The sequence below is a fragment of the Gordionus sp. m RMFG-2023 genome, chromosome 5, assembly GCF_954871325.1.
Source record: "Gordionus sp. m RMFG-2023 chromosome 5, tfGorSpeb1-WG-v2, whole genome shotgun sequence".
Lineage (NCBI taxonomy): Eukaryota > Metazoa > Nematomorpha > Gordioida > Chordodea > Parachordodidae > Gordionus > Gordionus sp. m RMFG-2023.
Genome location: NC_088779.1, coordinates 2,930,415 through 2,955,838, shown reverse-complemented (window position 1 = coordinate 2,955,838; position 25,424 = coordinate 2,930,415). Strand labels below are relative to the sequence as shown.

The 25,424-nt window shown below is 29.4% G+C and overlaps 1 protein-coding gene across 1 annotated transcript in view; it reads left to right on the top strand.

Annotated features, from left to right (window-relative positions):
- The first annotated feature begins 1,211 nt into the window (after positions 1-1,211).
- LOC135929802 (DC-STAMP domain-containing protein 2-like) overlaps positions 1,212-25,424 on the top strand; it is a 35,193-nt gene continuing 10,980 nt past the window's right edge. Inside the window, exons 1-2 of the mRNA XM_065466523.1 lie at positions 1,212-2,662; positions 23,652-24,200. Coding sequence (XP_065322595.1) covers positions 1,321-2,662; positions 23,652-24,200 — 1,891 coding nt within the window. The 5' untranslated portion in view covers positions 1,212-1,320. The remainder of the gene's footprint in view (positions 2,663-23,651; positions 24,201-25,424) is intronic.

The following is a 25,424-nucleotide window of genomic DNA, read 5'->3' as shown; positions in this document are numbered from 1 at the left end:
TGTTTTATTTTTTTTTATAAGACCTCATATAAAAATTATGGCAGTAAGATGTACTTACAAGCCACCACCAATCCCTCTTTACTTCTCTTTTTCTTAAAAATGATCTGAATACGCCTAGGCTTCTGGTTAAATATTATAGTAAGATTTTAAAATCTTATCATATTGGGAAGGATCGAATTGTCGATCAAAACTTTCATATTAAAAAAAAACAATCTTAACTAACCCCAACCCTTTATATTAATTTCATAGACCATCATTTTTTTGTCGCGACCCATAAACATTCAAAACCAAAAATAACCCTACATTTTCACAGGTTATCACGAATTGGCAGTAGTGCAGCGACACGCAAAATATGCGCCACATTTATGTACACTTCAACCGCCGCATCAGCTGTGAATGCATGGTTAGGACCTTTTCAAACCAACAAATATTCCTAAGAAAATTTTTATTTTGATCAAAAACAAAAATAACCCTAAATTTTTACAGGTTACCGCGAATTGGCAGCAGGGACAAGTAAAATACGCGCCACATTTATGTACACGTCAACCGCGAATCCGCGTCAGCTGTGAATGCATGGTTAGGATCTTTTCAAACCAACAAATATTCCTTAGTTAAATTTTTATTTCGAATAATTCAAATTTGTGTAAAATTTTTTGTACATAATTTCGTAGTTCTTCTACAATTAATAAATTTATTTAAAAAAACAGAAAAAATAATTAAAAAAATTTAAAAATGTTTTTTTGAAAAATATAAAAGAAAATGTCAATCATTTTTGTTTTTTTATTAACTGTCCATAATTTTTCTTTTTATTGATCAAAAAAATTAAAATTTTGTAATTTTTATTTTTAACTAATGATAAAAATAATTTATTGATTATTGATTGATTGATTGATTGATTGAAATCGATTTAAATTATTTAAATATTTAACAAAATTTTAGTAAAATAAGAAATTGATCTATTATTCTTCCTAAATAATTTCTAATAATTCATTTTAAAAAAAAGGATATCTAAAATTAATAATTATATTGATTAAAAATCATGTATTTTTAGAAATGAGAAAATGATTACGACGTAATAACTCTATTTATTATCTTTTCCGTTAATACGCAGCACAATTACGAAAATTCATATTTTTTTATAAAAGATTTTCGAGAATTTATTTCATGGAATAATTATTTTTAGTAAAAAAAAAAAAGGGCAGGAAATTTATAAATTTTTAATATTTATAAAAATATAAAAATAAAAAAAAAATAAAAAAATATTATTTTTTAAAATAAAAATAAAATATAATATTTTATATTTTTTTGGGGGGGGGAATAATGAGTCTGTTTGTCGAGAGTAATAGTCAACATTTAAGAGAGCAAAAACGTACAATCGTAATCAAAGTAAGTTGCGAAAATTCTGGGGGTTTCGACCTTAATTCGCACGATGATAATGACAAAGGATTCGCTAAAAACACGGACCCAGGCCCATGTGTTTACAACCTAGAACCCAAAGCCACGACAAACCAAAATCAGCTGAAATTCGCGGTGGATAGCATTCTAAATACCAGGAAAATTATTGGTAATAATCCTAACCATGATCCTTATCCTTTCTTGTCGAATCCTTTTAGTCGGAACCATAGCTTAGCCTGCCACAAAATGACAAGTGATTCTACAATCGTCTCTTCACCTGTCACGACCGCGAGAGTTGTTATGGGAGAGGATGAATATGACGATAATATGAGAAAAAATATTGACAATAGCAATAGCAATGATGACGTAGGGGTGTCGAATAGCATTCTCCCTAAAGATTTTGTTCCAGACAAAACCGCAAAATGCATGGTAAACCCTGGTCAAGATAGGGGAGCGCAAAGTCTGCTCTACCCTCACCATTTCTATTACTTGTGCTATTACAATTACTTGTTGCAACAGAGCGAATGGTCAATTAAATACAAGGGGGCACTTAGCGAAACAAAGAGTCACGAGTTTTGCGAACACAATCATCCACCAGATGGCATTAAGAGCAAGTACCACCTAGTGGAGCGAAACGAAGCCGATTTGCCAATAGATAATTCAGCTTATCAAAATAATAACATCTCCGACAGTGTCATTAAATCAAAATTAAAGCTAAAGGGATTGACGTGTCACAATCCCACTAAAGAAAAGTATATGCTGAACAAATTATTAGACAATATGAAATTGGCCAGACTTTCCAACGATGGCGCAGATGAGGGTCCTAACACAAATAATGCATTAGACTTTATGGAAACCGTTGAACCTCAAAGCGAGGACGTGTTCAACAGCACCGAAAATGTCCCTTCACTTTTGAGTTTCCCGTTCGGTTCCAACTTCTTAAACGATTTTAGGAATCAATATTCATTTGATCATCCGCCACCCAATTTTGCACTTCCTAAAGGGTTTATGAGCCCTTCATCCATACCTTCCCCTTCTTCGTGCAACAGCAGCAGAGCCGATTCCTCGGATAATACTACCAATCATAACAACGACCTTTATTTCAAGTCACAGCTCTGTAAGAGTGAAAGATTAGAGTTGAAAGACGAGAGCTATTTCAAAGGCTCCGATATGGAAATCATAACCGAAAATTGGCTAAAGTATCCCTTTCCGCGCCATTGGCCAGCATGGATTTACTGCACCCGCTATTCTGACCGGCCCTCGGCAGGTTTTGATATATATATATATATATAACTAAATCAATAACCGTCAGTTCGGTGTATAGCTTCTAACTTATTACACCTTCCTTGCACACTCTTATAGATAAGTTTAACTGTATATTTTTTAAAAAAGCTTCTTTTTATATATAAAATAAATATTTAATCCAAAAAAAAGTGTCATTTTTATAAAAGTATAAATATAATTGATAATAAAAATGTGTTTTCTAAGCGGTAAGGACTAAGGTCCTTTAAAAAAAAAAGGAAATCTAAATATTCTTATTTTCAAAAAAAAAAGGTTTGAAATTGATACTGAGCACAAGACACAAATATTCTCGATACTGACCAACACTAGTGTTGGTACTAAAATATTTCGTCCAGAAAAATATTACGCAAGCCTTAAGATTTTGCTCAAAGGCGGCACACGAAGGTTCGAACATCTGTTAACGAAATCTCGAGGCTTAGACCATATTTTTCTAGCTAAAATATTGAGTTAGCCGTTTTTAAAAACCGGTTCAAACCGAGCCGGTTTTACGACACTGTCCTAGAGTTGTGCAGATTACACGAATTTTAAAAAACAAAGCCAGGATTTAAAGATAAAAAAATATAAATATTTAAATTTTCTCTGGGGTTTAATAACAAATCAATTTATCCAATTTTTGTCAAATCGTTATGCTAGGTTCTGGATTTAAATATATATATAAAAATAAAAACCGGGGCAGGTATTATCCAAAAAAAAAGAATGATAGCATAACTAAGAAAATTAGTGTTTATGCACCTCTTGATTAATTGAAGAATGATAAAAGTAAAACAGTTTTACATCTTCGCCCGAGAATTGGGTTATTTCCAGATCCATATCAAAAAAAATATCTTTTTAAGATAAATTAATTATTCTTTATTTGCATAATAAAATTCGACATATATTTTCTCCTCCTTATTTCTTTCAAGGTTTTGATAAGGTATACTTTCATATTGAAATAAAATAGAAACTTAATTTTTACAAGATGGCACACCGAACTGGGAATCCAAAAGTGGATGGATATTTTCCGTACTGTTGAACACGTCTTCGCTTCGCGGTTCAATGGTTTCCTTAAAGTCTACTACATTATTTGGGATGGGACACTCATCTGCGCCAAGCGTGTGGGAACTCTGGCCAATTTCATAGTGTTTAATAATATGTTACGGCATATAATTTTTTAAAAATAATTGCTTTCCCGTAAAATTACAAAAAAAAGGGGGTACAATCTTAAATGTATATAGTCAGCTGCGAAATGATTTTTATTGTGGTCATGCCTTGGAATCTTACTTTATCCTTTATAGATTATCAGGCTAAAACAATCCCGGAAAGAAAAAAATATCCCCAATTGATAATTCTTAGAAATTAATTCCCCCAGGAATTGATTTTCTTAAAATTTTTTTTAAACATTTTATTTGTGGATTTAATATTTTCGTGGATATAATTTATAGGGAATTTTTTTTCTTCTTCCTATTTTACTAATTTTGTAATTTTTAATATTTAACATCTTAATAAACGGGGATTTTTTTATTTCGGGGAATTATTTCCTTAGATTCATCCCTTGATAATATATTATATACATTTTTTACAAAATAATATAGCATAATCTGAATTAGAAGCTATAACTTTTTTTTTGTGCTAGAAGTATAATAACAAAAAGTTATTAAGTATATTCAGATTCTTCCTTCCTTCCTTCCTTCCTTCCTTCCTTCCTTCCTTCCTTCCTTCCTTCCTTCCTTTTTTTCTTAGTTCGAATTTAATTCAATCAGGGCGCTAATTTGTCTAGGCCTTGGAAGTGTCCAGTTAGTAGGAAGTGTTAAATAATAATTTATTTATTTTTTTCCTCTAGTCTGAGCTTAAATCTAACTAACAAATGATATCGAAAATAAGGCTTATTTATATCTTTTACTCGCTAATCAATATTTCAAATATTTTTCCTGTTATGGTGGATGGAAAGATTAAAGGTTAATATCTATGAAATTATAAAATAAATATGTTATTATAAGAGATATTAAACAAAAAAAAGATAAAAATATAGAAATTTATATTTAGAATAATAAATATATTAATTGGAAAAAAAAAAGAATATAAGAAAGAAAGAAAGAAGAAGGAAAAAAAACATTTAAAATACAATTAAAAATCTCGAGGAGCGCCATCACTAGGACTAAAATTTATTTATCCCTTTCCACTCATCGCGTGATATTAATATCTTCGCCATTTTTGGTTGAAGATTATTAAATAGCCGGCTATATATATATATATTGATTTATTAGTGGACAGCCATCGGATTTACTTTACCCTTTCTTGATGAAATTGTAGACATCTCGGACTTGTAACTTCAAAGTTTAAAAACAATCGGAAAAAAAGAAATATTAAAATTTTTATGTTTTTCCCATTTCCTTTCTTTTCTACGAATCCAAGATTTTTAAAATAGAAATTATAGGTGCCATTATTAGCACCCGATTACTTTTTCCTAGATTTTCAGAACTAAATCGTGAGAGCTACTGTTGAACGTGGTTAATGTTATATACTGTACTAGTTGTATATCTGCATGAAATTTATCTATAGCACTCGTCAACCTTTTTAACTTTTTCTTCGGCTTCGCATTTGTTATCCGTTTCCTTGGCATAATTCCCCTATCTTTAGCACAATTAATTTACTTTTCAAACCTAATTAAATGGTTATTTTTTTAAAAACTATAATCAGTTTTCGGTATGTGTATTCTTCTTAAATCTTAATCCAAATTTGTATTTCTACTTTTTTTTCTTCAAACTCCAATTCTTATCATTTTTCGCAACCTAATTTTTGAAGATAATTTTAATATTTTTATTTAACCTAAATTTAATGTATTATTTTAGCGTCGAATGTGTTTTATTTTTCAACTTTAAATCACATTTTTTCGCGCAATTTACTGGAAATGTTTAGAATGGTGCCGATCTAATTGTAGATAATTATATCGTTAACCTTTTGAGTTTATTTATAATTTATACGAAAAGATCTACGGAAAAACTAATATGGCTAATTTTAAGTTCAAAGGTTCGTGGCAAAATTGTCCGAAATTCATGTTGAAATACATTTCCAGAAAAATCAAATATTTAAAATTTTTGTTTAAAAAAAAACGCGCTCAAAAAAAAATGATTTAAATTTTAAAAAAATTAAACATTCCCGCAAAAAAAAAAACACATTGCCACTAACATATATACATATTTTTTTGCTCTTAGTTATTGTCGTTTTAAAATCTGCTTCTTTCTTGTTCCTTTAATTTAGTCGACTTAATGAGTTCTTTTAGTCGACTAAATTAGTCGTTTTAGTCGACTACATTAGTCGATTTAGTCGACTAAATTAGTTGACTAATAGACTAATTTAGTTGCTAAAGTTTTTAGTCAAATTTTCGACTTAAAGTATTAGTTAGTCGTTTGTTAGTCGACAAATTTAGTCGATTAACAACACTACTTTTAATTAAAAAGTTAATTAATATATAATATTTTTTTAAAAAAACCCCCAGATCTCTTCTAACCCCTCCCCTTTTCCGAGCCAATAAAACAGAGGTCCTTCTAATGACCAAAATGGAAAATGGGTTATTGACCACTTAAAGACATAACCGTGTTAAGGGGCCCTGTATTATAACTCCGTTTTTTTAAATTCTTAGCTGTCATATATAAAAGGGGGAAGAGGCCATGCGATTGATCTTAATAAATGTTAGTGACATTTTAATCAGGAATTGGTTTAAAACGATCGTATATTTTCTATTTGCAGGTCCGCGTATCAGGAAATCTAAAATTCATGCCTCGTCAAAATTTTCTAGCATCCACGGTCACATCACTAAACACTCGCAACCGCTAACGCCGGTTAATAAAATTCCGAACCTCATTACGGGTAAAAAAAAAATTTCTATAAATCGCAGCGGAATTCATAATTAATTTTTTTTTTACGAATAGTTTTTGGCCTCGTATCATGAACTATGTTATGGTCAGCTGATTTAAGCGAGACTCATTATTGGTCAAATATAAAGCTAAAATGAAAGATTTAATACCATATTTACCATAATCTTAATAATTTTCCTTTACCGCGACACGTCATATATAAGATGGCTTTAAATTTGAAAGTTATTAATAGCTGTAAATTTAAAAGAACACGGAAAAAAAAGAAAGAAAGATAGGATGCTACTTATTTAAGAAAGTTTTATCTGTCCAAATCGAAATGTTACCTATTCTCTGCCTCATTTTTTTTAGGATAAAAAATTAATAAGTTATATACAAAACAATTATTAATATTGGAAATTTATATAATCCACCCAGAATATCCTAGTGAGATGGAGGATAAGAAAAACGTCGAAGATAAAAGACCCCGTACAGCTTTCACCAACGAGCAATTGGCCAGGCTTAAAAGAGAATTCCTGGATAACCGGTATTTGACGGAACAGAGGAGGCAAAATTTGGCTAGGGATTTGGGATTGAACGAATCTCAGATCAAAATTTGGTTCCAGAACAAGAGAGCAAAGATCAAGAAAGCCCTCAACGCCTCCATGCTGAATTGCGTCCCGCTTTCCGTCACCATAGCTTCCTACATTTCCGATTACGAAAGGCAGAATTTGGTCGTCAACCATAAAGACCAGAAAAAATATTAATTTTTTTTTTTATATAAAGATTTTGAGAATCCAAATGTATTATAAAAAAAAACTAACTAAATTTTTGAATTATGAAAAAAAAAATTTTTTTTGTTGAATTATTTAAAACTAACCAATAAAATTGGCAAGAAAAAGCCTTTATTTAAAGCGACCTAATGTTTATAAATTTATTTCGTTTCTTAAAAGCATTAATTATTATTAAAACGAAAAAAAAAAGAAGAAGAAAGGGCGACAAATTTTAACATATATAAGATATGGGGTAAGGGGGGGGGGAATATCGGTGATAAGTAATGTTGCGAAACGGCTCTAACTCTGTATTTTAAGCCAGAAAGATATTTTCCATAAGCCTAAGAGATTCCGATAATATATGATGTCTAGAGACCTTTGTTCCATGAGCAACTTCAGGGTTGCGTAATATTTTTTTCTGGAAGAAATATTGAGTTCGCCATTTTTGAGCCGTTTAACAACACTAGCGATAAGCCCGATTTTTAAGTTTCTAGAGTTTGGAGAGAAAAAATCTCCGAAAAAATAGTGCGAAAAAAATTATTTGTTTTGTCGGAAGAATGAACGAAGATTTTTGAGCCGAAAATCCTTTATTTAATTTAACTTTTCACGCACGCTTAACCCAAATCTAAAAAAAATTTCTTGAAGATTTTTCTATCAAACTTTGCTCTAGACCGGATGATATAATAACTAATACTTTGACCATCTCCATCGTGTAGTCAAGCTTTTAGGCTAAAAAAAATTTGAATTAGGCTTCTAAAGTTGAACCTCAACTTGAAGGTTGATTAGAATATTTGTGGATTTTTAGGCTAAAAAAAAAATTTGAATTAGGCTTCTGAAGTTGAGCCTCAACTTGAAGGTTGATTAGAATATTTCTGGATAAAAATATGGCTACCCTGTTTTATAGTTGACTAAAGGATAGGTAGTTTAGCAACACTAGTCTCAAAACGCAAATAATGCATTTCGAATGCGTTTCGTTTTTAAATTGGGAACATTTCCGTTTTTGCGTTTTTAAATTTATTTATTTTTAAAAAAAAACAACAAAATATCTTGCGTTTTCTTTAAAAAACGTTTTTTTTTAAATTTTGAACTGAATAAGCATGGGTACAACATCTTCTAAAAACAAAGTCAAATAATTATATTAAATGATACAATTAATATTTTTTTTAGCTACTGGGAATAATTAAGATATTACAAAATAAAGATTTTGCTAATGAAATATATATGGCAAGCCTTCTTTTTTGCTTTTAGACCTTCTATTAACAAACCTAATATAATGGTGAACAGATCTAGGTGGTATGGGCACACAATAAGAAGGCCTATGAAACTATTTAGGAGATAAGGTTGAGAGTTTAACGTAAAAGAGGAAGGCCAAAACTACAATGGGGCCATAAAGTGGAAAGCCAATATGAAGAAATATAAATTAGATAAAGAGATAGTATGAATAACATAAAGTGGAGAGAGATACTAAAGGAGCTTACCACCAGAATAAGGTGAAAGCTAAGAAGAAGAAAAATTTTTTAGACCCTTTCAATATAGAAAAAATAAATAAAAGTTAACGCTTCAAATTTAAACATAGCTGCGTTTACGTTTTTTTTTAATACGCGTTTTTTTGAAACGTTGCGTTTTGAAACGTTTCAATTTGTGCGCTGCGCACTATTATAATAAGTTATTTTTAGGAACAAGAAAAATAGGCGGAGAGAAAAGTTATAGCCATCCAAATAACCTTTACAAGAGTTTTAAAAATTCTATTAATATTTTTTTGACCTCTCCAAAGATTATTTTTTTTGAGCATGATTCAAATAGGATTGTTAATTATATTTTACAACTCAAATTCATATTTTATATATGTGGATAGTGTTGTTAAACGGCTCGCTTTGAGCCTATTTTTTAAAAAAAAAAAAATTCATTCTTTCTTTCTTTCTTTCTTTCTTTCTTTAGCCGTTTTTAAAATTCGGATTCAAATCATAAATATTTCTTAGAAAGAAAATTTTTACAATTCTGAATTTTACACTCAATTCTAGACCAAAATAGACGATTAGAACAAATTAATTAATATATCAGAAACAGGTATACATTCTGTTATAATTCTGTTTCAAGAAAAAGAATATACTAAATGTTTCCATGAGCATTTTTTAAAATCTTGAATCGTATAAAATTATTAGATTAGTTAGCGATTAACACAGATTAATGATCCTAAGAAGAAAAGAAAGAAAAAAATCTTGAATCCAGTTTAGAAAGCCGATAGTTATTTTGGCTGCCAATCAGGTCCTGTTTAAACCGATACAACTGAATTTCATTTAAAAAAAAATTCAAATTTTTTTTTTGAGAGAAAGATGAAATCGATTTATCTTATACTTGTCTATCTATCATTATTTTTTTAAATATATTCCCCCGTTTGATATTTATATTTACAAATAATAAAAAACATTTTTATTAATCTAGTTCTAAATTATTTGTTTTTTTTTGTTAAATCATGGTTTTTTAGTGTCCAAAATCCTTTATAAAAAATTTAAAAAGTTTTAAAATTTTTAGAAGTATTTTTAGAAGTTTTAAAAATTTTTATTAAAAATCGTATGTCAAATTTTTGAAATATTTAATAAAAAAAATTTTTAGAATTATAATTTTAAGACATATATTTTATTTTATATTAAGAACAAAAGCTATTTCTTCTTTTTGAACACGGCCTAAAAATAAATTAATTTCAAAAAAATTTTATTTTTGGTTTCTAAAATTCTTCTTTTTTTTGGAAAATTTTAACTAACTTCTTCTAAGATGCAGTTTTATCTCATTTAAAATATCTCTTCTATACTATATTAATACTATGATATTAAATGATGATGTGTCTAAGGCTTAAATCTTAGGTTCCCAGCAACCAGATATCCTAGATTCCTAGATGCCGTAATTTGAATTATTATTTTTTTTTGGTAAGTTATTTTAAAAGTTGCCAATGTTACAATACAAGTGTTTCACAAGTATTTTAAATATAATTAGTGTAAAAATAACGAATTCAAACTTTTATATATATAAATTTTGAAAAAAAAATTATAAATGTTGACGGATCTGGGTGATTGCTTAGAATAATTGAACGGACATATCTCAAAGGAGATCTCTTTAGCTAGAGTATCACCTATGGAGATCTCCGTAGTTCTAAGGTTTATGGGCGTCAAATGAGAATAAAATATTTTATTATCGAAATCAAATTATAAATTTAAAATTTGTCGTTAATTATGTTTGGAAAAAGTTTATCTCGAGAATCGGTCATTTTAAGTTAACTAAAGGGACACCAAGGAAGAAAATTAGAATATTTCTCGATATTATTATTAAAAATTTAACTCAGCAGTGATAGATATAATACAATCCAATATCTAAAGCAATCATAATTAAGCCATTGAGCCTCCACCCCCCCCCCCTCCCCTATTGGATCCGTATTTCTGGTGTTGTTAAACTACCTATCTTTAGTCAACTATAAAACAGGGTAGCCATATTTTTATCCAGAAATATTCTAAGCAATCTTCAAGTTGAGACTCATTAGAAGCTTAATTCAAATTTTTTAGCCTAAAAGTTTGACTAAAACACAATAGAGATGATGGTCAAAGTTAGGTGATTTAACATCACTACATATTTCTGTACTTGATATTATATACAATTTGTTTAATGGAAACTCACTTCCGTTAGTAAACGATTATAAAGTGCCGGGAGAATTTGTATGGACAGCTCATACTAAGTTTATATATAAATTATGGAAATTGATGGTGAGAATTAATAGATAGCATCATGGTTGTTGAGGCATCTATAATACATGTAGATAGGCTAGAGGATTGAAAGAACAATTTTGTTAAGAAATTCATAAAGGGTAGGCAGAATATGATTATATGCGGGAAAGATGCTAAGGGAGTGGATATGGGTATGAGGAAGTATTTCGAGGCCAAACATACAGGTTCAGATGCCAATCAAGGAAAATCATAAGGAACTATGGAAAAAAGATGACAGTTGAGAACCAAATGTATGGCGGAAGTAAAAAATTGTGATACTCGTCAGGACTATCCTCCAGGATTGAAAAGATGCCAGGAAATTAAGATTTGAAATATGGGATAGATATAATATATGTATATAATATATATATTTATATGATAAAAAGGTGCAAATGGATTGAAGTGCAGGATAAGAGAGATATAAAAGATGAATAATCTTTCTAATTTTCGATCTTCCTCTTAATCATGAGAATGAAAAAGAGATGAAGTTGAGGAGAAAAAAAAATGCATGACGTAAGAAGGAATTGCAATAAGCATTGAATACCAGGGCCGCGCGAAGACTTTAAGAGGCCCCAGGATAAAAAAAATTCCCCCAATTCACCTAACCTTAAATTATTTGTTTTTAAAAATATAATGAAAGAAAAGAAAGAAAAGAAAGAAAGAAAAGAAAATCACTTTTAAAAATTGGAATGAATAAGCAGTTCGGAATCTGAAAATACACATTATATATGATTTTGTTATCATTTCTGAAAAAAAAAACAAATCCGCTCCCGATGATGCGTTTATTCGTAGAACGCGACCACTAAAAATCTGTAAATATTATTTTTTAAAAAGAATAATATGGTACATGGATATACAAAATATTTAATATAAATAAAATAAATTATGTTAAATAAAATATGTGATTTTATATATATATATAGAAAGTAGGCGCCAGATAACATACATCGTTTATTTTGATTAATTAAAAAAAAATTAATTTTCTGTATTTAAATAAATTCGGGCCGGGCCGAGAAAAACTTTATAAAAAAAATTTCGGGCAGGGCTTGAAAAATTAGGCTCGATACAGATCACTAATATAAGTTACATTTATTTTTTTAAAAAAATTAAAATTATGCTATATCAAACGTTTTAATATTATTCGTTTTTCATAAATAATAGTTCCATGGGAGTGAGTTGAGTTTCGTAGGTTAAAACTGAATTTGATTGGATGGCATTTTCCAAATTGTATTCATCAATTATATAGTTTTTTTTTAATTATCGTGTTTTTTGTTCGAAAAAAAAAGAAAGAATATAATGCCTAGAAAATGATAGGCCAAAACATGCCCCACAAAAAGGATAATACCCCCCCCCCCCCCCAGTGTCTTTTTCGTAACTCAAAATTTTAACAGATTTTTAAAAATATATTAAATTTTTTCTCTTAGACATTAATTTCACTACCATAGATAAGTTTCTTCTCCCCCTTATCACAGCCTCTCAATTTTTTATATGGACAATATAACCCCTGCCTCCCTTATCCTTTTTTTTGGCTATTCCCTTATTTAAAATTTATCTAAGGAATGAAGCAGGGTTCTGATCTATTTCTATTATAAATAATGAAATTCATAAAAATTAGACTCAGACTCAAGTCAGGGTTCTGGTTGAGGCGGCTTCTGAGATCACTTTAGTGTTTTGTAATTTTATTTTAATTTGATCTTATATTGGGGATAAACCAAATAAAAAAAATCTTTTAATATATTGTTAAAACCTTAAAGAATGAGGATTTTATTTCGCGAAAAATTTATTTTCAACAATACTCATCTCAATTGTCTACTTAAGTCGTGATATATAAAAAAAAACGAGATTTCGAGATTGACACTTTGTCCTTGAAGCATCGTCAAATCTAGTTTTCTACGGATTGAGCTTAGTTAATTTCTTATTCAATCATTTTATTTTATTGGAGATATCGAATGCCTTTCGTAATTCAAGTTGTAAAAGAACCGACTCTAAATTGAGCACTACTAGACAATAAAGTTATTAGTGTTGTTTAAAGGGCTTGATTTGAGATGATTTTTAAAAATGGCTAACTCAGTGTGTTTAGCCAGAAAAATATTGTTCTAAGTCTCGAGATTTAGTTAATTGATCTTCAACCCTTTGTGTGCCACCTATGCAGTGGCGTAACTACGGGGGTGGTTTCTGGGTTTGGACCCCTCCCAGAACAAAAATCTATTTTTAGATTATACGTTCCTAAGACCTTAAAAGTGACTTTATATAAAATAAATACCTTACTTAATATTTATATTTTCTCGGTTTTTGATGTTTATTGATATTATATTATACTATTGAAATTATTCTGGATAGTATTGTTATAAAGTCATCGAGAATAATCTATAAAATTATAATAACAAATTTATTGATGCATTTAAAAAATATATTTATTATATAATATCGAAGATATGGTTATGATAAGTAAGATAAACCCGGCCGAAGGCCCGTTAAAAAGAGTCTGGGGGGCAAAGCTCCCAGGATTTTATATGTATGGACCCCCTCTAAGAATAATTGCCAGCTACGCCACTGCACCTATGAAACAAAATCTTGAGGCTTGCATAATATTTTTCCTGATAAAATATAGAGTTGGCCGGTTTTAAAAAAATCGGCTCAAAATAATCCGTTGTTTAACAACACTACTGTTTAGGCAATTACAGTGTTTGAAGATAGTGTTGTCAAACTGCTCGTTTTTTAGCCGACTTTTGAAAATGACTAACTCTGTATTTTTAGCCCAAAAAAATATTGTTCTAAGAGATTTCGCTAATAGATGTTCAACCCTTTGTTCCTTCTACTAAAAAATAAAAACTTCAGGCTTGCTTAATATTATTCTGGATGAAATATTGAGTTAGCCGTTTTTAAAAAAAATTAGGATCAAAATGATCCGTTGTTTAAACAACACTACTTAATTAGGAATGAAAAACGCGCTGAAAAAAATATTTCTGGAGGTAACAGTTGACAGATTATTTTTTTTTTAAAAAAGAAGATTATTTTTTGATATTAAGTTTTCCTTAAATTAATTGGATTTAATTTTATAAGTTGTTTTAATATTATGATAGAAATTTTTCAATGTGAATAAAATAAAAAAAATTTTAAATAAATAAATATTACTAAACAATTCTTCAACTAATGGTTGTTAAACGGCTCGTTTTGAGCCGATTTTTAAAAACGGCTAAACTCAATATTTCATCCAGAATAATACTACGCAAGCCTGAAGATTTTTTGCTTGTAGAAGGAACAAAGGTTTGGACATCTATTAACGAAATTTCGATGCTTAGAACAATATTTTTTAGGGCTAAAAATATAGAGTTAACCAAACACTATCTTCATACACTGTAGTTGCCTAAATCGTAGTGTTTGTTAAACTGCTCGTTTTGAACCGATTTTTAAAAACGGCTAACTCAATATTATAGCCAGAAAAATATCGCCCTAAACCTTGATATTTCGCCAATAGATGTTTAAACTTTTGTTCCTTCTACAGAAAATTCCTCAGGCTTTCACAATATTATTCTAGATGATTGAGTTGACCGTTTTTTAAAAAATCGGTGCAAAACGAGCCGTTTAACAACGCTACTAAATTGAGATATTATATTTAGTAATTTATATATCTCTTTAATTATTTATGCCATTTTCTAACTTTATATAAAATATAATTTACATGGTAAATGAAATTTATTTAAAAAATAATTCGTTTGAGTTCCCAGTGTACCAATATCGGAACACGAATTTTTTTTTAAAAAAAACTTAAATGAATATGAAAACATAAACTGCTAAACACAATTAATTAAATAATGTATATAAAAGAAATTTGTAAAAATCCTTTTTTTTAAAAAATTATATACATTTCAACAAAATGGACTTAATTCAAATTCAGGATAACAAGGTAAAGATAAAAATTAAATTAAAATATTAAATTATTTAAATATTCAGATAATTTTATAATATGGAAAATAATGTCCTATGATTATAAATTATCAATTAGTATTTAATTTAATCGAAAATTTGTGAAATCTTTATCTAAAAAAAAGTAGCATTCATTGGCTTTGCTTTGGATGGCCATTGATTTTCTCGACTACTGAGCATCTTTTACTCGTGTGAAAGAAAGAAAGAAAGAAAGAAAGAAAGAAAGAAAGAAAGAAAGAAAGAAAGAAAGAAAGAAAGAAAGAAAGAAAGAAAGAAAGAAAGAAAGAAAGAAAGAAAGAAAGAAAGAAAGAAAGAAAGAAAATGTTAATTTTTTTTTTTAAATTGAATGAGAGTAAAAAGAAAATGGTTCACATTAAATTGGTTCCATAACAATTCAAATAAAAATATCATCCCAAAAAAAAAATTGTTCAATTTGAAACGCATTAGTTTAGCAAATATTATATTTATTTACTATTATAGTAAAAATATAAATAACTTTGAAATTAACTAATATTAAAAGATATTTTTGTAAATTTTTTTATTTATAAAATAACAATTTACTTTTACTTATCAAAAAAAAAAAAATTTGACTTCCCTTAAAATAATCTAATTTTGGGCGAGTCCCTTGTTCGCTCAGATCTCATTGATTAGAACAAGTAAATAGCAAAGCCTTGAAGAAGTAGCACTTACGGATAAAAGATCTGGTAATACAGGACTTATTTATAGCAATGAACCCGTAGTCCATCCTATAGCTAATCCTAGTTAGATCTGCAGAGAGGATCAAGTCGAGGTTTATAAGAGGGTACGCTTTCCATAAGCATATGATTCTTTGGTTCGCGATATGAGGGTTCGATTTTAAGTTTGACTGCGCCTCAACTCTACCTTAAATCATTTTTATGAAACCTTCTCATAGTTTTGTTAAACGGCTCGTTTTGATCCGATTTCTAAAAACGGCTAACTCAATATTTTAGCCAGAAAAATAAAGATCTCGACAATATATGTCTAGACCTTTGTTCCTTCTGTTAGCAAAATCTTCAGACTTGGGTAATATTTTTCTGGATGGAGTAATGAGTTAGCCGAAATCGTCCCAAAATGGGCCATTTAACAACACTGCCGTAATCACATTAAGTACGTTTTTTTTCTTTTTCTTTTTTTTAAGGATAATTTTACGAAAAGTATTCTTTATAAACAATTCTTATCGTATCTTTTTTTTTCTTATCCCCCTTTATAAAATATACATTTATATTTTAGATTCGCCTCTATATATATATATATATTTATATATATATAAATTTATTTTTGTTTAACGCGAAAAAGTGATTATAATATATAAAATATTATATTATGTTATAACAGTATATCATCAAAATTATACTAACACAATTACACAAGCGTCAATTGACAATGTATATAGAATAATATACAAAATTAGATTGCCATCATACAGTTATAGTATATAAGAAAGAAAGTAGTTTCTTAAAAATAAATATCAAATCAAATTTCCTTGTATTTCGGAACCTAGAGGAAAGAAAAGGAGAGGGAGGGAAGGAATATAAATTAATATATTAAAAGAGATCATCATATGTATAATAGTTAATTATTAAAATCTAGAAATATCTCTTAAAAAAAATACATATTAAATATTTTTTAAGATTATATACTATAAAAAAAACTAAATTGAGAAAGATATTTATTATAGTATATATTTTTAACGATTTTTACCAAAAAAAAAATTATATAAATATGAACATTATCAAGAATTATGGATAATAATATGATAAGAGGATTATCAAGGAATTAGACAAATTGTATAAAATATGCTTGTTTGTTGTTTTAATTTTTGGTTGAGAGGCATAGTTTAGTTATCTTAAACTTTGGTTTTCGTATAATCACTTATTTGTTTTTTTTTATGAATTTTACTCTTTTTTTTAAAAAAATTTTATTAAAAATTTATTAAATGAGATAACAGGGTTATTAATATTCATCTCAGTTAATCATTCATTTTAAGCGAGAGGGAAAAAACCCCCACAAACTTCTATGAATTGGTCATTTGTCGTTTTTTTCGTGAAACGGCAAAATGATGGAGGAAAGGTGGGGGGGGGGGGGGTGATGACGATTCATTTATTTATTTATTGCTTGTTATTATTAGCCTCCCACCTTCTCCGTTTTCCTTCCGCCATTTTTTATATAATCACCTGATCAATCAATTTATCACTAGCATTCGTGAGCAAATAATAAATTTGATTGGACTAGTGCATGGATCTGCCTATTTTTTTTCCCTCAACTTACAATTCTCATTTTTTAAGCGTTAACACACTTTTCTCCCAAGTGATTTTAATAGAAGGCCTTCAAAATCAACCAAAACCGCAGAAACTATACTTTCTTAGTTTTCGCATCTATAACCACCAATCATTAAAATTTTTTATAAAATCACCTCCCCCCCCCCTTCCTCCTTCATATGCATGGTTACATTCATTATTAAATATAGGCATGGATAAATATTTTACCAGTTTCCTAGCACACTTCGGTACTAACCCTTCTACACCCCTCCAAATCTCTACCCCTCCCATCCCCACCAAGTCTACCTTACCAACCCCATAAATAAAATTTATCTAAAAGAAACTCCAAACAATTATCAAAAAAAAGGACACTTACTACCCTCTTGATTCTAATGTCGCTAACGTTTTCAAAGAGAATCCACCTAATTCGATTTCATTATCGAGCGTAATACTCCCCACCTTTCTTCCTGTTAGAAGTGCCTGCTCACTCCTTAATATTATTGTTGTTATTTAAAAGTTTCGTTATGACTATTTCCTTGCCCAAGACTTATAGAACCATTGTGAATTTCATACCCTAGCTTCGCCGTCCCTTATTTTATTTTTCTTTAATGGCATCGACCAGATGCCTTTACATCCCCCTAAAGCAGCACTGCTTTTCTCTGGAAACCTAAAATATAATTCTAACTACAAAATAGATACTGACCATGTATTTTTGACTAAGGGACCCCCTCCCCACCCCCCCCCCCCCGAGATTTTAAATGAGGCGATTCTCTGACATCGACCAACTTCTAAACTATGTTCTAAGATACTAAGTTCATCCCTTAATTCCCTTTTTTTTTAAAAAAATTTTCTTTGCTCATCATTTTATTAAATGATTTGCATATCTTTCGGGGAAGCTCTCATGATTCTAAATATCTCAAGTCAAGAGTGAAAAATATAAACAGGAAGGGTTTTACTCTGTTAGTGGCTTCTCTAGAATTCCTATTTTTATTTGCGGTTGATGGTTTAACTCGAAATTATCTTAAGCTCTAGGGGTCAAATAAGTAATAAGATAAGCTCAAGGAAGGTTAAGATAATAAGGACTATTGTCCCCTGAACCCCCTAACAAATCCTGCAGTTAGAAATCTTGAAATCTTTAATAAAATTATACAAAGGAGAAGTTTTTTTTAAAAAAACCGTATTTAGCTGAGATGAACCCCCCTAACCCAAACAGTTATAACCCCCTCAATGACTTTGAAACTTTTATTGTTCCTTATTGGGTGATAAAATTTCTAAATGAGAATTATTATTTTTTTTTATGCGTGTTTATTTATTTAAAAAACGCTACGATTAATTTTTTATAAAAGTTCGCTTCATGATATTCTTAAAGCTTTTATTCAATAATAACGTTTAATCAACCATAAAAACAAAAAATTATACATTTTCTCATATCAATCAATATTTAAACTCATTTTTAATACATTTTTTCCAATTTATTTAACTATAAATAAATTATTTCTCTTTCCAATTGTTTATTTTTGCGCAATATTGTAATAGTAAATTTCATAGCCAAAAAAAAAAATTTCATTATATTTTTAACAATAAAAATTTTTTCTTCTTAACACTTCCATCATAAGCATGTTATGTTAATTCGTTTTTTTCAAATTGATGATCAATATCATCAAAATATAATAAAATGCAAAAATAATAATTATTATTATTAGATATAATCTAAAAAATGTCTAACTAAATTATTATAATTTCTAAAGTTTTTATTTTAAAAAATAAAAATTCGATCATTTTGAATGGTTAAAAAAAAAATTTTTGACAAATAATATTAGATATATAATATAATATATATAATTTGAAAAATTTACAAATTTTTTTATTACTATAAAACTTAAACTAATATAATAATAACATAAAAGTTAATAGGAAAAAAAAATATAAAGACAAAATTAATTTAATAGATTTATTTCATTTGTTAGTTAATTTAATTGAATTTTCTCTTGTTAAAAAGTGTGAAAAAAATCTAAAAACAAAAAAAAAATCAATTATTTTGTCAAATTTGCTGTGATTTTATGATAAAATTTTTTTTTAGTAGGAACAGCAAAATAAAAGATTATCGGCTTTAAAATGCCAATTTTATGTTGTAAATGATATGTTTTGTAATTTTTTTTTTTGTAATAATAAAAATATAGCAAATAACATCGCATAATTTATTAATAATTTCCTTCAATTTATCTATTAAGTTAAATCTAAAAAAAATATTTAGAAATAAATCTATTTTAAAGTGAAATCTGAAACTGAACCGAACGTATCCACAAGATTAATAATTTAATAATTATTTATATAATTAAAAAAAATATATATATTATTATTAGTGAAGAGCGACTTTGATTTTTTATAATTTTGAGAAGGATATTAGATAATAACTTTTGTCTCTTATTGATTATTTTATTTTTTTAAATTTATATTGATTGATTAATGCCAATCATACTAATCAATTTTATATTTTTTAAGGCGGGATAAAATTTTAAGATTGACAAGTAATTCATATTAACTATAATTATGCCACTAAAAAATAATGATAGGATAAGTTTCTGCGAGGCTAGCTCATTTTCCTAGTGGGATTTTCTTGGGATTTCAAGATGGGTACGATTCGAAGATCGTTAAAACCGAGATGCGATCACGAGTCACGTGAACCAGGGCATCAAGCATTGGATTAGCAAAATTACTCTTAAGAAGGTCAAGAAGAAAGGAAGGGTAGTTATCTATTGAAACAATTAAACCATTCTCTTTGTTGATTAATTATTGAACCATTTATTTTTATTTTTGGGAACATATGGGTAGATAAACGATGGTTAGAACTCTAACAATATATTCTTTGATCTGGAAGATCTATTAGCCTGACTCGGAAAAGCAGTCTGGTTAAATAGAAGGAAGATCAAAAAGACAACTTGTTGGGATATGGCGATCGCTCAGATAAATTAAAAAAAAAATTCAAATGTTTATTACGATATTGTCTGAAATTCATGTAGTGGGCAATCTCCACATAATTGGAATTCATTCCTGGCAAAGTCGGATTTTTAAACTTAATAAAAATTCAAAACCTACTGCGCATGTCCGGGAGAACTCATCAATCGCCTTACCAAAATTTTAAATATTTCTAACTAATCATCTGAATAATTGAATTAGTTATTTTTTAAATATAATACCATAACTGATCAGATAAAAAATATTTGCCCTCGAATTTATTGTATAAATTAAATTATAAATCATCCAAATAAATATGTAGATATATTATTCATTTCAGAAGATTAAGGGACAAATCCGAGTCCGAACTGACACCTTGTCCATCAGCGGGCAGACACTTTCTAAGACAATTGGTTCTTAATTTAAAATTTACTTAGGATAGCAACAGGACTCTAACCCGGTCAGATATTTAAATTATTTTTTGTTTTCTCGATATTTTTTGATGAATATTTTTTTTCAATTAATAAAGCGCGAGGCTACGTTGTATCCGATACATTCTATTTGTATAGGAGTGGGATTTACGATACTTTTATTCTGACGTGGTATCCGGCTAAATAAATTATTTTCCTATGTTTTTAAACGTCATATATTGTGTATCGTTTAGAAAATTCAATAAATTAACAAAAATTGGATTACATGACTCGAATCATTTTTTCCTCAATAACAGAAGCGACTTAAACTTGGATCTGTTTTTAAAATCATCAATTTTTTCTGGAATCGGTTAAAACCGGGAAAAATAGGTCTTACCCTGTATTTGACAGTTAGCTGCGAATTAGCAGCGGTGAATGCGTGGTATTATAATATACAAGTTTTCTCAATTATTATTGACAGGAAATTTTCACGAAAACTCTTAAAAAGGGTATCAGAATGGTTCTATGACTACAGCTCTTTTAGAACATATGTTTGTTGAATTAAATATCACGTGATTTTATTTAAAGAAAAGATTCTATTGATAAAATAGGCATATAAACTTGGATCCTAACTCGGCACTGATCGAGCGTGTCGCTGATGGGGAATAGGTTTATATTGAACGCGTCAGGGTGATAAGAAATCTGCGTCATTACCGCCATTTTTATCCAACGGAGAGAGCCCTGGGAGATAACAGTAGGTGTTGAGCAAGTCCCTAAGGATATTGGACAATTCTTGGAATTTCGTGGGATATGTTATCTAAGAATACATAAATTATACTTAAGTTCTTGCAAAAGTTCCCCGAACGCTAACAAAAAGAAGGGGTTACATGAGCCCCTGTCCCCATTTTAAAATATTACGAAAAGATAAAAAAAAAAAAGAAGGCTCTGAATAGAATAAAAAAAATATTTGCTAACTCCAAATTTATAAACATCTTGTATATATTAAAAGTTTTCTAAGGAAATGAGAAGTAGGAACCCATTACTTCCTGACAGGGATTCGAACCAAACCCGAACCCGGTAAAGAAAACCCGGGTTGTTGGGAAAAAATTTGAACCCGAACAGAACCTGAACCCCGTTAATAAAATTTTCATAACCCCGAACCGAACCCGTAAATTTTATTTGAATCCGGGTTCAACCGGTTTCAGCGAATTGTTTAAAAACATATATTAATATAATATTTTCAAATTTCCAATTAAGTGAAGTGTTTCTATATTTTAAACAACTTAATTTCATACACGCCATTTTAAAAATCTTATTTAATTTATTCTTAAAGATTCCTATTGAAATGTTTAATAAATTTTAATTCATTTATGCCGTTTCATTTTTAGTTTTTAACTTATTCTCAAAGATTAATTAGAAGGAAAAATAAAAGTGAACAAGTCAAAGTAAAAAATATTATATTTGGATATTGTTAATTTAAGGAAATATGTCATTAAATTTTCGAAATTGATACATGACTATCCTCTGTATTTTTTAACCATATTTTGCCTATAATTAAAATAAAAAATCAATTTTTTATGCCCAAATTTATGTCTAATTTTTTAATTATGATTTAAATATAGAATTTTTTTTTATCAATTGGAAAATTCTTAAACCCGAGCTGAACCCGGAACCAAACCCGGGTTCGAAAATATTTCCCGGAACCAAACCCGGGTTCGAAAATATTTTCCGGAACCAAACCCGGGTTCGAAAATATTTCCCGGAACCAAACCCGGGTTCGAAAATATTTCCCGGAACCAAACCCGGGTTCGAAAATATTTCCCGGAACCAAACCCGGGTTCGAAAATATTTCCCGGAACCAAACCCGGGTTCGAAAATATTTCCCGGAACCAAACCCGGGTTCGAAAATATTTCCCGGAACCAAACCCGGGTTCGAAAATATTTCCCGGAACCGAACCCGAATTCGAACCCACCTATTTTTATTTTACCTTAAACCGAACCAAACCCGAACCGAAGTCGGTCAAAAATTTTGTCGGGTTCGCATCCCTGCTTCCTGAACCCTGACAGGCTCCTTTTTTTCCTTTGCTTTGATAATAACAGCTGATTTTGCGTTATTCCCAAAAAAAACATTTTTTAAAAAATATTTTTTTTTTAAATGAAGCTATATCAAAAAGTACACTTTATCCTAAAAGCGTTAAAGAAGCATTCCAAGAAGGCCTCTTAGATCTCGTCCTAGTTTACTTCTTTATCGTTGCATTTTAAAATAAAAACATGTTAAAAGGCAATAGTTTAGTGACTAATGAAGAATTAAGAAGTTCACATCGGGCACTAAATAATAATGAAAGCAGTCGGACATTTTAGAGTTTCTATATTTTCCGCTAGCAGTTTTTACTAATTTTTCCTATTTCGGCAAATAACATTTTTTTCTTTCTACAATCTACCCAAGACCGTGCAGAAGGGGTTCGAGAGAGCAGCCGACCCGGGTAACCGAAATTAGACAAATTTTTAGGGGCCAAACGGATAACACAATATTTTATCCAGAAAAATATTACGCAAGTGGCGATTTTGCTAATACATGGCATGGCATTAAGGTTTGGACACCTATAGACGAAATTTCGAGTCTTAGTCAACATTTTTCTGATTGGAATATTGAGTTGGTCGTCTTTAAGAATCGGCTTGAAAACGAGCCGTTTAACAACACTAGGCACGTTTCTTTCTTTCTTACTTTTTTTTTTCTTTCTTTCTTTTTCTCTTCTCTTCTCTTCTCTTCTCTTCTCTTCTCTTCTCTTCTCTTCTCTTCTCTTCTCTTCTCTTTTAATAAAAATTATCACTTTAAACATTGTTAAAGTTTTTAAAAAAAGCAGCGATATAAAAAATGAACTAGGAGTACAAAAAAAAAAAATATTTACTTTCCAATATAGAATATTTCTTTTCCTTTTTTTGTTTTGTATTGTTTTAAAACAAATTATTTATTATCTTTTTTTAAATAATAAGATAAAATAATCTAGTTTTAATATCACACACATAGACGCAAAAAGGATGGCCTTCCAGATGGCGCGCAAGGCTTACAAAGCCAAAAAAGCTCTGAAACAGCTGGAAAAGGCCAAGATAAACTCCTGGAGGGCGGCGCAGGGCTTACCCCCGCTACAGCCTTGCTATAAAATGTGTTGCGACTGGGTACGCGAAATTTTATTCGAAACATTTTGCCCCTGTTTAATCAAACCCAAGATGGCGGAAACGGAAGAGGAGAAACGGAAACGAATTTTGATGGAGGAGAAGGCTAGGGAAAGGAAAAAACTGAGTTACAAGCTCGGAAAATGTTACAAAAAATTTTGCTTCTTCTTGATTCCAGGGACCCTGGCCCACGAAGTGTTCAAGAGTTTCGCGGGGTTCAGTTTGGGATTGATCTTGACGACCGTGATGTTTTGGTACATAGCGTTGGAGTTAAAGTTTAGCCTGTTCTATATAACCGGGTTTTGCATGGTAATCGGATTTTTTCTCACCATGGGCCTGGCATTCGTTCCCGATTTGAGATGCCTCTTCATGCTTCTCATCCCGCAATTCTTCACTAATCAAGGTTTTTTTGTTCAAATCATTTTCTTTTTATCCCCCTATAGTTAATTTTTTTTCTCTCTTTCCTATTTTATATGTGTGAGGGAAAATATCTGATTTTTGTAAACATTATAGCGAAAAAATTGCAGAAAATAAACATTTTCTAACCCAATTTAAGTGTTCATTATATAACTATACGTGTTAGCGTCAAGATGTATTTTTCCGGCAATGTATTATTTATTCAACTTTGAAATCATTTTTTTGAGCACTTTTTTATTTTAAAATAATTAAAAAATCTGATTTTACCAGAAATGTATGTGCCCTCATGCTTGGAATATCTACTAGTGTTGTTTAAACGGCTCGTTTTGAGCCGATTTTTTAAAAACGGCTAACTCAATATTTCACTCAGAAAAATATTACGTAAGTCTGAAGATTCTGTTCATAGAAGGAACAAAGGTTCTAGACATCTATCATCGAAATCTTGAGGCTTAGGCACCATTTTTCTGGCTAAAATATTGAGTTGGCCGTTTAACAACACTAATATCTACCCCATGAATTTTTAGACAATTACTTCGTGAACTTATAAACATAATATAATTTATTATTAAACTTTTCCCCATTATATTATTTTTTAATATATAAATTATAAATGGCCACAAAAAATATCGGTAAAGTTATTTACGATTCATGAGATAAGGGATTATTTTCTAAACATGTTTTCAATACAATTCCGGTATAATCAAAATTTTAAATTTTAAAAAAATACGCGCCCAAAAAACGATTTAAAAGTTCAAAAAAGTAATACATTGACGCTAACATATATAGTCAATTTATTCTTTTATTGTAAGTTTTTAATTAAATTATCCTAAAATATTTACAAATTTTATTTTGTGGGAGTGAAACTCTGGGAATTCTTAAAGAATTTAGACTCCCTAATCCCTCTGGGGACACCACTGCCCCCCCCTGCGCGCGAATATTTTTTAATTAGGAATTTTATGGGATTATACTCTCTTTCGAATAATGTGGAGTGGAACGCTTAAATTCACGATGTATACACTTAATCATAAAAATCCCAGGTATTATATTTCTAAATAGGTTTTGGAGAATTCCTCGTCTATCCCTCTTCACCGACTGTCCATGCACTCGTGTATGCATTCATATTCATTTGTTTGTTTGTTAATTCATCTATTAAACTTTTCTCGTATTTATATTTTCATTTTTTTAAAATCTTCCAAAAAAAAAATATATA